General features: G+C 40.7%; 1 protein-coding gene across 3 annotated transcripts in view; it reads right to left on the bottom strand.

The window, feature by feature from the left end:
• Positions 1-442: 442 nt before the first annotated feature.
• The window catches only part of SIPA1L1 (signal induced proliferation associated 1 like 1), a 203,113-nt gene continuing 189,727 nt past the window's right edge, over positions 443-13,828 (bottom strand). For 2 of the 3 annotated variants that reach the window (XM_084288174.1, XM_084288175.1), the window contains 6 exons: positions 13,161-13,326; positions 9,493-9,736; positions 6,275-6,421; positions 3,811-3,925; positions 3,278-3,359; positions 443-2,495 (listed from right to left, as the gene is read on the bottom strand). In XM_084288174.1, the coding sequence (XP_084144300.1) occupies positions 2,352-2,495; positions 3,278-3,359; positions 3,811-3,925; positions 6,275-6,421; positions 9,493-9,736; positions 13,161-13,326 (898 nt within the window). In that variant the 3' untranslated portion in view covers positions 443-2,351. The remainder of the gene's footprint in view (positions 2,496-3,277; positions 3,360-3,810; positions 3,926-6,274; positions 6,422-9,492; positions 9,737-13,160; positions 13,327-13,828) is intronic. The other variant, XM_084288176.1, reaches the window with a different exon arrangement.

Below are 13,828 nucleotides of genomic sequence, written 5' to 3'. Positions count from 1 at the left end.
ATCCTTGGGCAGATGTGCCAGGCAAGTTTGGTTTGACCCAAATAGGCTTTAATTTCCATGTGTGTTCTAGAATCCTGAAAGAACTACATGTATAAATGATTAAAAGAAATGCTGCCCACCCTGCACCTCCTCCTTCCTGGGTCAGCCTGGTGAAGCTCAGAGAGTTACTGCTACAGATGACAAGAACTTGGCCATAAAGGAAAAGGCATACTGCAGAAGGGGAAAAGAAAAGAAGTTTGTGCAGTAATCCATGTAAAAAGTCAATGGATAAAGTGTGTGCGTACATGCTAAGTAAAGGCCTTCAGAGGGATAAAAAGTAGAAATCAGAATGAAACTTTTCTATCCCCAAGCACTTAGGTAAGTGGTACAAGAAGAAAGCGTGAAGAAAAGGATGTTCTGGAAAGTATCAAACAACAAACCCAACAAAATCAGAAGAAAATGGTTTAGAAGAGCCTTTAAAATGAGTTTTATTGTCAGAATTTTACAAGTAGCCTTCAGAGGCATCATACAAGAAGAACTCTGTTGCAAAACTCTAATAAATAGTCTGCCCCAAGTCCCAAAATATTTTTTGAAATAAAATAAAAACCAAACTTAAAAATAAAAGAGAATAAAAGCAAGACTTCAGGATGCTCAGAGATGTTAGCAATATTTCCCATTTACAAATAATATCAGGCATTATATAAATCTCCTTCATACAAGTCATTAAAAAACCCAAAACATTCTAAACCTTTACAAAAGCACTCCAGAAATAGTTCCAAAGAGATCCATTTCCATGACAAAACATTAGAGAAGAACTCCATGGGGATTAGCATCACAAATGAAGTTTGAGGTTGAAGTGTAGTGTGTACTTGTGTGGAGCAAGATTAAAGAGCATGAAAAAGGGATTTGAAAAGAGCGGGGAAGTTTTTGTGACAAGCCTATGCCTGATGATTTTACTCTGTTTATCTGAGAATGCGGTGAAGGGCCGGGAAGGGGGGTGCTCCTGGGGCTAACCCCAAGCACACCGCACCTGACGCGAGGCAGTACTCAGTCAGGTAGTGACTGCAGACTGCAGTGCCTACCCTGAAAAGGTATTTTCTGGAGAGGTAATACGTTGTGGCAAGTTAGCTGTTCCTTCAGAGAACATGAAATTAACTTTCCTGACACGAGGCAGTTTGGGAAACCTCATGCTAGATAGCTTCACTGGGAATTGGGGATTTCAGAGCTCCAGTCCTAGCCCAGTACTTTGAAAAAAATACACTTCTTAATTTCACCTCTACATATTCCTCTGCCTGTGGTTATGAAGGATTTTGAGAGACCTCCCATTTAAGAGAACACAACTAAAAGATGTTCTCCAACATTTCGACAATCTGTTGCGATTTGAGAAGTCCGGAGGAACGGAACAGGAGGGTGGGTGCACTGAAATGGCTTATGGGGATTTTCATGGAAACCGTTCAGAGGGGGGAAAAAAAACCAACAACTTAATCTCTTTACAACTTCAGCCTAAGTCTTATGCTCATATGCAAGTGACAGCTTCCCCTGGAAGGGAAGGGGACTATACTGAAGCAGCACAGCGACAGTACTGGGTCTCTCTCAGCCTGCCTGATGTGGTACGAAGTGCAGCATGCCTTGTTTTGCCCTTCGTCAAGTTACTTGCAGCCCTCGCTTCCACAGGAAACAAAGGCTACCAGAAATGCTAATGCAATAGATGTGTGATAATGTGCCTCACCCATGGCTCAAGTCTCTAGCCTCTCTCCAAATGCTGTGACGCTGGTTGTACTGTACCATACACTATGGGGACACGTTCTCTGGAACGTATGGGAAGGTAGCACTAGCAATCAAGCGCAAATTGCTAAGGAGACACCTAAAACATTGCATTACATCCCTGTGTCTGTGGCATACTTCAGAAAACAATGTAAGAAAAGCAGTAAAATAACCATTTCTTTCTAATTTTCTAGATGTCATAATATTTGCCAAAGCTGCAAGGAAAAGCAGATTACCTGAAACAGAGAGAAAGGAGTTAATGGAAACAGAGGCAGACGGAGCAGCAAGCCTGATCCAGCCTCCAAATAATTTTGTACATAACAGATAAAGAAACAATGTGCAAAAAATAGACATTCACATTTTAGCAGTTAAACTTTTATTTTACCTTTTTAAAATTATTTACTTTGTTTTTCTACAAAAGGCAGACATTGATTGTTGATCTGCAATTATTCTGAGTGCGCGCAGAGATGCAAAAAAGGGTTATTGGAGGATGAAGGACAGGGAAGTGCTCTGACTATACTTTCACATGTCATGATTAAGGTGGCATTAAAGCTTAAGTCCCAGGAATAATATTCATAACAGATAGTTTCCTTCCCCGTACGCTGTTTTCAGTTCATATCAATTGTGTTGAAAACCCACTCGGTGAACTTCTTCAGCTTCTCAGTTGCATTCTGGGATTCCTCCTGTAACCTCAGGTTGTCTTCCCGCAAATGCTGCACTTCAGCCTGAAGACTGGCTTTGTCCTCTTTTTCCTTGGGTACAAGGAAAAGTACAAATCTTAGTGGCAATTCTCGATTATGCTGATCATGCTTCCTACTTACATCAAGTGGCAAGAACCTCTGAGCGAGCACAAGCCTCACACTTCATAAGGATTTTATGTGCACTAACACATGGTTTTCTATCTAAGCTACATCTGTGACAATTCACTGCTTACTTCTTTTTGCTTGAACTATCAGCGTTTCTCTATATTAAATTCTAATAGAGAAGGCTGGCTCCTCAAGTAGTGAAATAAAATTGGTCATGTGCAGTTCTGTATGAGCCAAACGTGCAACTACTGATGGTTAATTAAACAAGGGATAGGAAACATTTCCGCAAATACTACCCTAGCTAACAGACTTTTCATCTGACCACAGTGTATCTTCCTTGGACCAAGCAGACAGTAACAATACTGGAAGTTTCCACCATAAAATTGTATGGTTAGGTGAAACTCTCCCTTTTCAGCATCAGCAGGATATATTTATGTGGACTGACTCCAGGCTTCTCACACAGTCACCTGAATTAGGAGTGCAGGTACTCAGAGTCAACTTCCTGATTTAAGCAGAGGAGTCACATGCCTACATTTCTGGCACTGCACCCTAGCTTTGAATAACTGGAAGCACATCCTGAGAAAAATGGTAAAGAAATGTCTTTTTCACACAAAAGGATGAGACCGTCACAGGACTCGGGCATGGGAAAGCAGAACTACGCAGTAATTAGAATCACCTATCAGCACTAAACATACGCATTGCAGATTTTCTGTAGCTCAAACGTTTACCTTCCTCAAATCCTCTTGCAGCATCTTCAGCAAACCTTCCAGCTGGTCGACTTTAGAGGCGAGAGTTGGAGGAGATTCTTTACTGTTAAAAGTAGGAAACAAGAACAGGCATTGACAGATTTTACTGTATTCACACGGGGTATCTGACACACCAAATGGCTTTGTGTAAGCATGCACTCAGGAACACTAGGAATTCTCAAAACAAACAAAAAGTGCATGGAACACACGCGGTGCATTACAAGAACAGATTTAACCCATAATAAACTGCTGTCATCCTGTCACATGGTTTCTCTCTCCTTCTGCTCACTGTATGTGCCTTGAATTACCATAGCCTTGGACAACTTCGTAAACGTCTCAGACAAGAAGGAACCTGCACCAAGGTTCAGCTGTGGTTATGATCCTTTTGTTTTACTTTCCATAATCATGAAAACTTTGTTCTGTGAAGGCTAGAGACAGTTTCCAAATATGACTATTTCTACGTTTTTCCCGGGTTTGTAACTGAGGAAGCCTGTACGTGTGGGGTATTTACTTACCCTGTATAAGGCTTTATCTGTGCAGAAAGCTGGTCCTCAGCCTGATCACTACTGGAGGCAGCACTCACAGGCCTGTGGTTTTCATCGGCAGCAGCAAAGAATGAAGCTCGCTGAACTGAAAAGACACGTGCAGAGAAAAACAATGGCAGCAGTGCAATAGTGCAGCAGAGTGCAACAGCTACACTGCGAAATCTCAAGGCAATCCAAGAAGGCTTTGTCAAGATTAGGTGTAATATACCAATACCCATTGGACAGAAGCAGTCTGGCATGGCTAGTCTTTGTACCAGCTTCTCCACTCTGCAGGATTCAACAAGCATGCACTAGCACTGGCAGAGTTCTGAATGCTCAGGCAGGTCATGCATCACCCTCAGGCTAACAATTACTCCTGGGAGGGAGATGCTACAGAGTGCAGAGCACAGATACCCCAGGGGCACTCCATCCATGGCCACTTCCAATACAGGCAAGAAGCTAAACTGGAACAGCCAGCACTGCACAGAACTTCCTGGGTACAACTGCATGACACTACCCAGCAACTCAATGCCTACAGGTAGCTCCCTGCACTAGTTCCTTCTGTAAAGGGATCCCCTCATCTTGAAGAAAGAAAAGCTCAGAGTGCAAAACTTACATGTGGAAAATAAACAGACCAGTGCCATTTTTCAGAAATTTTTTCCTTATGCCTTCTTATGAAGTATTGTCAGATTGAAATATGAAATCTCTTTCCTGCCTTCTTTCTACACTTCTTTTGTCCTATAACTGCTCATTTACAATATTTTAGCACACCTATAAATCACTATCACGTGTGGTGTTGACTAAACTGCCAAGTGTCCCTACCCCTGGAGTTTCCTAGCACAAACAGCAACGTAAACACTTCTTAACTTAATTTATTAACACCTCTCTCCCTCAGCAGCTGCTGGTCTCTCACTGGAAATAGAAAAGTATTTTCTTTTTCTGCTTGGCAATTTTTTTATTCTGTGCTTTCAACAAGGTTAATATTAACACGCCTTACTATTTGATGGGATTATTCCTGCTCCTCTCTTTTTTCCTTTGAAAATACTGAAGGTTGGCATACCTCAGGAATCCAAGCAGCTTTGTTTCAGCTGGCTGCAGATACCACTACCTACAACTCCTGAGGCTTGTGCTGAAGACACCATGCAGAAGAGATGCGTCCAGGATCACGGATCAGAATTTAGCCTGGTTAGTACTTGTCAGTCCCTGCTGGCACCTAGCAGAGACTACAGGCTGGGATTATATTGACAACAGATAGCTGCTCCAGGTTTGTTCTGTCAAAGCTGAATGTATTTTTGCAGTGGTGAGATCAAGTTGCCAGCCAACACATTACCCCAGCTTTTCTTGATCTGAGCTGTCAGTTTGTTACCTTCACCACACCGAATTAGTTCATGCTGCTAATTGGAAATGCAAGTGAGTCTGGGGCCTAGAGAAGTGAGGGATTCAGGTTGATGAGGACAGTGAAAGCTAAGGGGGGGAAAAAAAGAAAGGATCTTTTGAACAGAAACTGCTGACCACAGTGAAATGCATTAAGAGCTGGGTTTCAGCCCTGCGTGGTGGCGAACAACTCCTGTGGCAACAGAGCAGAGCACAAATGTATGTCACGAGTGCTGCCTTCCGCATGCGTTGTCTGAATGATGTGTATGAGTAGCACCAGAGAAAAAGCCAAGAAGCAAGTTACTTCACAGCCTTCTCTAACCATGCAGAATGATGTTCAAAACCTTCCAGATCAGTGAAAACACCTTCAACAAAGGTGGGTCAGCATTCATGCTGAGATTAGCAAAAGACATTTCTGTTTAAAGCACTTGGAAGAATTTTCCAGCAGATTATAACAACGGTAAGATAAACTCCCTTTGGGCCGAGGAGTATTTCATTTCAAATTCAAACACACGTAGGCAGCTTACAGTTCTCTTCAGTTTATTAAGTGTCAGGGAGATGGAAAGTGCTGTAGGATAAAATGACACTTATGTCCATGTATTCAGAGGACGCAGAGGGGAGAATGGCAACGGACTGTATGCCAACAAGGCACATTTCCCAAATTACCTTGGCAGTGCACTTCAGCTGCACTATAGAAGCTCCATGCTCAGGCAATAAGCAGCCAATCATTAATGTGTTCGCGTACTTTTTCCCTATTTGACTCGACTTTGCACTTTTGTGCCAGATGTTTTTCCACCCTAGCTGTTATGTCTGCAGCTGCTTTACGTGAAATGAAAAATAGTCAGTTTCACAGATATTTGGCCAAACTGTAGCAAAGAGGGAATACAGCATGAAGAAACGGCATCCATTACATGCAAAGCTCTGGGCTGTTAAGTCTTGAGTTGCTCTTTTAATAGAGTTTAAGCTTCAGACTAAGTAGAAGCAATAAAAACAACAAAAGCAAGAGCCTAATTACAAAAATAGTCCTTCATAAAGCATGCAGAAGGATCGGCCTTCTAAGTATTATATTCTGAAAATTTACCTTCAAAGGCTTTGGCAGCATCTACCAGGTTTGACCAGTCCAGATCGGAGGCAGAATCAGGCAATGGCATAAGACCAGGGTCTGGCATGGGCTGCCGTCTTTGCTCCTGGATATCTGTGAGGGAGCTGTCTGAGGCAGAAAACTCTCCTAGAGTAAGGCAGAACAAAAGAGAAGTTACAAAGAAAAAAAAAGTTCCTTTTCTAATACTGAAGTATCCCTCCTTTTAGTTTTTTGGGGATAGCATTTCTGGAACCAGACACCACAGCAGAACGTTTGACCAAATGCAGCTGACCAGTTCCAGCACGTTACATACCAGTTTTCTGAGACAGAGCCTCTCACCAGGACATACAATCCCTTCTTAATCTGCATAAATCTTTGCAGCTACCTCTTCAAAAGCCAACCTCTGCCTCCTCCCCAGTACTGGGGTGGGGGCAGCACTCTTCTACTCAGTGATGCCTGCCTTTGCACAAGCTGAAGGTACTTTGAGGGCTCTGCAGCTTGCTGGGGCTTCTACACTCCCTGGTATTTATCTGTTCCTGTTAAAAATAAAAGATTTTTTCCCCCCTCTCTTTACAATCTTGTAAACCAATGGAAGCAGATTAGGCCAACCAAGATAAACCAGAAGAAGAAAACCCTAAGAATGATTTGAACGCATTGCACATATCTCAGCAGGTCAGTGACACAATCTTTACTGAAAAATACCCATGCCCATCCATAGTTGATATACGGCCTGCTATGGAAAACACATTGGCATGCAAAGGATATATAGAAATGAAGTTCTTGTAATTTTTGTGCGATTTGTCGCCTAGCAAAATAAAGCATTTAAATTATTGTCACTAATGAGGGAAAGAGCAAAATGTGAACCAGCAGTTACCTATTTTATTTCAGTTTACTGGCTGGACAATGGACAAACACAGGATACGTGGTCAGTCAGCACACCTGTAGGCTCAGAAGCAGCAACAACCTGCTTCCTCACACCCTCTGCTTGGTAAGGCATAAAGTTGTGAAAAAATTGTAGGTGGTGGTAGGAGAACTAGGGGTGTAAGGGTGAGAAGATTGACTGGGCACATGGGAGGCAGCTTCAGAAAGAAAGGGTGTACTGAAGAACCCATTTGGACCAAGGCAAAGGAAATTTGGGCACTGCAAACAGGAAAAGAGCACAGTGGGAATGACACAGATCCACTGGAGGACAAACAGCACTAACTGCATTGCTTATTTTCACTCTCTTTAATATATATATATATATATATATATATATGTATATATATATATATATATTCTAATAACTATATAACTTAAAGAATTATAATAACTTTATAAAAAAAAAAAGTTAGAAAATTGGTATTACTGCCTGGGGAACAATGACCAGAAAAGCAACACTTCATTTGCTTCATTGCTCATAAATGTTGGATATTAAGTGTGTGTGTGCATGTTCACTTTTTCATAAACTTAAGGTTAGCTCAGTAGTAATACTGAGGATTCTTGCATTAACTTCCCAAAAGAGGGGAAGTTCTTACCATGAACATATTTACCGTTCGTGAAAAGATACGCAGAATTAGGAGAAAAAGAACTAACCATTTGATAAATGACTTGATTTAAAAGTGTGAGGTGGATTGTTAATTAAGACAGATAAGTAAATAGAAGTATTTTTAGCTCACTGTTCTCCCCTCTTCAAACCAACTGGAGGTGCTCTGGAGTGACAGATCTTTGTTATTAAGATCTTGGAATTAAAAGAACTCTGAATAGCAGGAAGCCAACAAATACTAGAGGTATTAAATATCCAGTTCTGCTAAATGCTTCTCCCAGCAAAGGCGAGCAGGATGGGGGAAGGGAAGACAATTCACTTGTCACTCAAGTAGCTGGTCCTTTTATCACGCAGACCTACATTTCACAGAAAATGGAAAGTCTTCTTTTGTTGACAAATGTATAAAGCTTATGTGCTAGTAGCAGTAATCCGTTTGGTGTGGAAGAGAACATGACAGTGAAAGAAGGTTTCGGTTTTTCTTTTTGGAAAATACAGGCACCAGAATGAAAAAGTGCTGCCTTCCCTTACTACTCCCATGGCATCATTCATCTTCTGACCTCAAACCATCAGAAGCCAAACCCATCAGTCAGTTATACATGTAACCAAGTCTGCAAAGTTATTTTAGTCCGTATAAAAAGAACTGAAGAGAGCTTCGTTTCCTAACTCTTATGCAAGAAACATGTTATACGGAAACAACAGCTCATTATGATCAAACCATGCTCAGCCAAGCTCATTTAAATCAAACCAAGCTCATTTAAATCAAACCATGTCAGGTTCAACACTGAAAACTGATGCCTAGTGATCACAGACAGATTAAAAGAATTTAAAATAGCTTTCTTCAGCAGCCTTCACTGTAAAATGCATCCTATGTATCTCAGTACAGACAGTGCACAGTACCCACTCTAACGAGTTGAACCTATTGGTAGTGTTGCATTTTCCTCTTGAAACATTAAAACATGAATGAAGCAGAACATATATGTACTTCTTCAGAATACGCTGCAGAATCCCACGCTGAGATCTAGATCTTTTTGGAAAACACACTTCGTGCACATATAGTTATGAGATACAGAGGGAGCCTGCAAATGTCCCTTTCTCACCAACTCAGAAATTCACATACAGTAACAAAACCTATCAGATAATCTTGCTGACACTTTTCAGTAGACTAATGGAAGAAACTGAGTGCATTCCTGACAACAGTTTACCAAGTAACTCTCCTTGTTGAGCTGCTGATGTGTGACCAAAATTAAGTAACTCAAGTCCTGTAAAAGGAATAGGCGAGTGAGTGAATTGAAAACTAGCTGGAGTAATAAAAACTATTTCTAGCATAGCCAGTCATATAAAAGTGAATAATTGCTGATGGACATGCCATTATTATACCATACACCATTATAACCAGGCATACATTATTTGCCCATTGGTCCAACTGGTCCTGATGACTCCTGGAGAAAATGATGCAAGCTTACAGCTGATGAGGCAAATTTCTGTGCTCCTTCTGCACGGTGCAGTTGCATGACCAGTCATGCAATCTCATACTCACTGAAGCAAGGAAAAATTCCATTCTATTTTATGTTTTCTGGTAGTCAACTCCCCTCATTTTGGGGAAATCCAGATGGAAGTACTAATTTGCTGTAACAAATCGTTTTCCCTTAACATAATCATGATGGATTCCTTTGAAAGCAGGAAACACCCTTACCATGTAGCGATTTCATTCCCAAAGTATATGATGGTCTCCGTAGTGGCAGTGACTTTGGGAGAGAAGGGTACGTGCTGGTGAACAGGACATCGTTTGGCATGGCTTGGTCCAAGAGTGAGGCCCGCGAGGCGAAGAAGTGGTCCCTTTGGCCACTGTAAATACTCTCATCTGACAAAGTCCTTTGCAAGGCACGCCTTGTGGTAGGAGTGCTGGGAAAGGGAGACTGACAGGACAGAGTGTGTGACTATACATTCATAAAAGAAAAGAAATAAAGAAGAAATTAAAAAATCAATACAAACTTTTGAAATGTATGATGGTTTATTTAAACTTTTTTTTTCTTTTTAAATAAGAAAGCAAGTGTTAACATAGTATTTTTTTTTCCCCAGAGTGGATGAGGAAAGGAAACTAAAGGAACATGCTTTGAAAGGAATTATAACCAGATAACACATCAGATCTTTTCCAGTCAGTCTTACACTCTGTTTTTAAATATTCTTCAAACTTTTACTAAGGTATAAATGTTAGCCATCCCTCACGGATTATAGAGCTTACACACAGCAGCGATGATGTTTACAAAAAACAAACTGAATGCTGCATAAAACAGAGCTCTCCTCGTGCCAGGGGAGCCTGCATTCCTGCACGCAGAGCACCAACAAATGCCAACTAATTAATAGTCCCATATTTCTGAGCAACTAGGAATACCCACCACTTCAGTTCTTCAGAATGATTTGTATGAAAATTAAATTAGTTGTCTCACGAGTGTGAGAACTTGTGTCTTACCCCCAGCGCAATCCCAGCTTCTCCTAAGCTCTGCACGCAAGGAAGCAATGCTGTGGTTAGTCTGGAGCTACTACTTCTCTGGCCAGTGCCAGTGAGCTGCTTTCAAACACCACATACCATTCCCACCAGCAGAGACACCAATTTTGTACTCTACCAGCCACAAATTTTCTTAAAACCTGTGGCAACACAACCATCCCAGACACAACAGTTTTTATGCTTTGGTTGAAATTTGGTCCAAGGATTTCATGGAGAAACAGTAAACAGAGGAAGACCTCATCACCCTCATTTGCTCCATAAGCAAGTTTAAACAAGAAAGGAAATAAATAGATTTCTGGAAACTGTGATTAAGCATTACAGAGTGTTGCTCATTTGCATAGAAAAAACAGTTCTCTCATCTCAGAAAAAAGGAAAAGAAAAAACTGTTTAAACAGACAGTACTCTGTTCCTGTGATCAAAAACCCACACTCCAAGGTGGGAGAAGGATATGGAAGAATGACAATTGATACTGCACAGTGAAAGAATCTGTCAGATTTATTTTTTTTTTTGGCCAAAATATTACAAATCCTAATATTGCAAGTTTGCAAGTTTTGCTTTTCTAGATTATGGATCAGAAATAATTAAGATTACTTTCAAAATCTGCTATCATGAAAAGACAAGGAAGGAAAGAGAAGCAATGTCCCATGTTAACTATGTTATGTCACCTTCTCCCTTTTGCTCTGCCTCCCTCAGAACAGGATTCACGCCCATCACACCAGGAACCTTGCACATATACTTAACACTACAAAAAATGACAACTTCTGGCACACAGTTGTCGTTATGTTATGCTGAGGGTCAAGCTGTTTCTTTTTCTTTTGAAAGGTAAAAGCTTAATCAGCAGGTTCGTGTTATGATCAGCTAAAAACTCACAGCATTTGCCCTGAAGTGGCAAAGAAAGAGCCAATATGTCAAACACTCTTTCCTTGAGGGTCCCATGGTTCACCTTGTGCTAAAGAATTCAAAATCTACCAGAGAATTAGGAGCTGGAACCACCAATTAATGCCAGACTAGTAAGACTAAAAGATTGCACAGATATAAAAATGTGATGGAGACGGAAAACAGAGGCAATACGGTTAGGAGTTGTCTTCTGATAATGCAGCAGAGGGAGGCAGAAAAGGGTGACTTGTCTGAGAAGGTAAAGATCATTACGAGTAGGTAAGGAGATGAGGAAGGCTAGGAAGATAGTAAATATATATATAAATATATATATATACACACACGCACACACACACACACACACATATATATATATATAAATCAAAGCCTAGAACAAATTCTACTAGAAAACAAAGCCTTTGGCAGCCATCAGAATGGAGGGTGGAGGTTTTTTGGTCTTTGTACAGTGAACTGATGAGAGGCATTATTTATGTTTTTTAACTGTCAATTTTTATGTAGTCAGAGCAATAACTTTTTTCTAAGATGAAATATAAATCATGCAGTGGGCACAAATGACAGTTACTTTTCAAATGTAGACGATTTAATTTATTGGTGTGATAGTGTTGGTGACTTGCTGAAATTTATCAAAAGCATTGCCTGAGTTAATGTACTTGTTACAGGCATCAGAAAATTAAGATTAGGGTAAGACTGGATTCACTTACCCCAACACAGAAAAATAACAAGCTTTGGAACATACACACTTCTCATGATCTTCAGGTGACCTCTTTAAACAGAACAGAATTTCTTGGAGTGAGATTAATCTCCTTGCTCAAAAATAACCACAGGAGATGTTCTCATTTGCCCACATCTCACTCGCCTTGCAGAACTACCACAAACCTAAGAAAAAGCTATCTTGCCATTGGCAAGATTTTCTTTATCCAGCCTCAAAGGTAACATCTGAAATAATCTGTGCATGGAACCTAGCTCTTACAAGTTTTAATAAGCCACTTTGGGCTTTTGCAAGCAAAGAAAGAAGTTGCTCTCTCTTCTGCAGAGTTGCTGTGGAAACCATCTGGGCTTTAGGTGGTGAGCCTGAGCTGTTAGGCACTGACTGTATATGGAGACTGCAGAAATCAAGGCACTGTTCAAAATGACAGACTTCTAAAATTAATATGGATGCTTTATAGTTATTATACACACATTACGAAACACCTCAGGAAATGTTTTTAACTACTTATTCTGTATGTTTGCTTCAGTTTAGGGAGCATTCTTGGTCCTTGTAACAGGATTAGAGAGGCATGAAAGCATGATTACTGCGATACTGTCAGCAAGTCACACTCTAGTTCTGCAGTCAGAGAAGAACAATTCAAACGCGTAAGACAACATTACTGGATTTCTCACAAGCCACTGGTCCTAAACATGCTTTGCAATTAGGCATACTAGCCTCTGTACATTTGCACACACAGTTGTAATACTACTGCAGTGACCGGAATAACAAAACTGTTCCCAAATGTTTTCCTCTAGTAGATAAGTCTGTGACAAACAGATGACTTTCTGCCGATGATGAGCATTCAGAGAATGCCTTACATTTCATTTTCCTGTTACGGGTGAGAATGGAAGAGATCCTGTCTGAGAAACTCTGAGCCCAACAATGCAAAGTACTGAGTAAGCTCTGTAAGAATGAACAGTTCAGCTTCGGCTACTCTGGAAGCACGCAGCATTTTCTACACAGAAATCTTAGAGCTTCACAGCCTTCATCAGTTTCCAAACTGTGACACCCTTTGCTGTATTAGTGATATGCCTGGGCAGCAACGAACTCCATCATCAAATACTTATGAAGTGTAACTTTACACATTTCTCGTTTGTGTCAACAGAAGCACGTCTCGGATCAGAAGAGGACCTGTGCATTGCTCTTAAGGCATCTCAGATTTTATTCATCTGTGACAAGAAATAGAAAGATGACAGACGCTCTAACATACCTTAAAGTTCTTCTGGGATTCAGGTGTTGGACTATCAAGATCTATCAATTTCTTCAGGTCTTCTTCAACGGTGGACTTGGATGCTCGTTTTGGTGATGCTCGGAGGTCTCTTGCTGATGCACGCAGCCGAGGGTGGGCCATTTCATTGCCATCACTCTGGTGACGTCTTAAATGAAATGGAACAGACACATTCAGGTCTCAAAGCCCTGGGGCAGGAGGCATGAATGAAACAAAAATTATAGCATCCTCAAAATTTTAAAAGACAAAAAATAGGTAGGGGGCACGAAAAAGGAGAGGAGTTTCACTAATACAGCAGAGCCTCATCTTAATGAATACCTGTTGAAGCAATCAATTAGCAATACACGCTAAGGTTGTCATCCATTTTCTCAGTAAGGGACTGAATCCATTAAAATAATGCATATTCTGCACTAAATTAAAAATAATGTCTTAAGTGAGCCAAAAGCAACAAAACACCAAATTCCTTTAATCTTTCAACTGGCTTTTTTTTTTACTGCAGATTTTACAAAGTTTCACCATCTCATTTTGACAGTCAGTGATTGGCATCACCTTGGAATTCTGTGTTGACCCAATAAAAGCCAAGAGGAGATGAACAAATTGTTCTGGAAGGGGCGTTCCAAACCACCTGTTTTCGAAGCCATGCTAGACTG

This window comes from Netta rufina, assembly GCF_964035555.1.
Source record: "Netta rufina genome assembly, chromosome: 5".
NCBI lineage: Eukaryota > Metazoa > Chordata > Aves > Anseriformes > Anatidae > Netta > Netta rufina.
The sequence above is the reverse complement of the archived record's forward strand: the minus strand, read 5'-3'. Positions and strand labels throughout refer to the sequence as shown.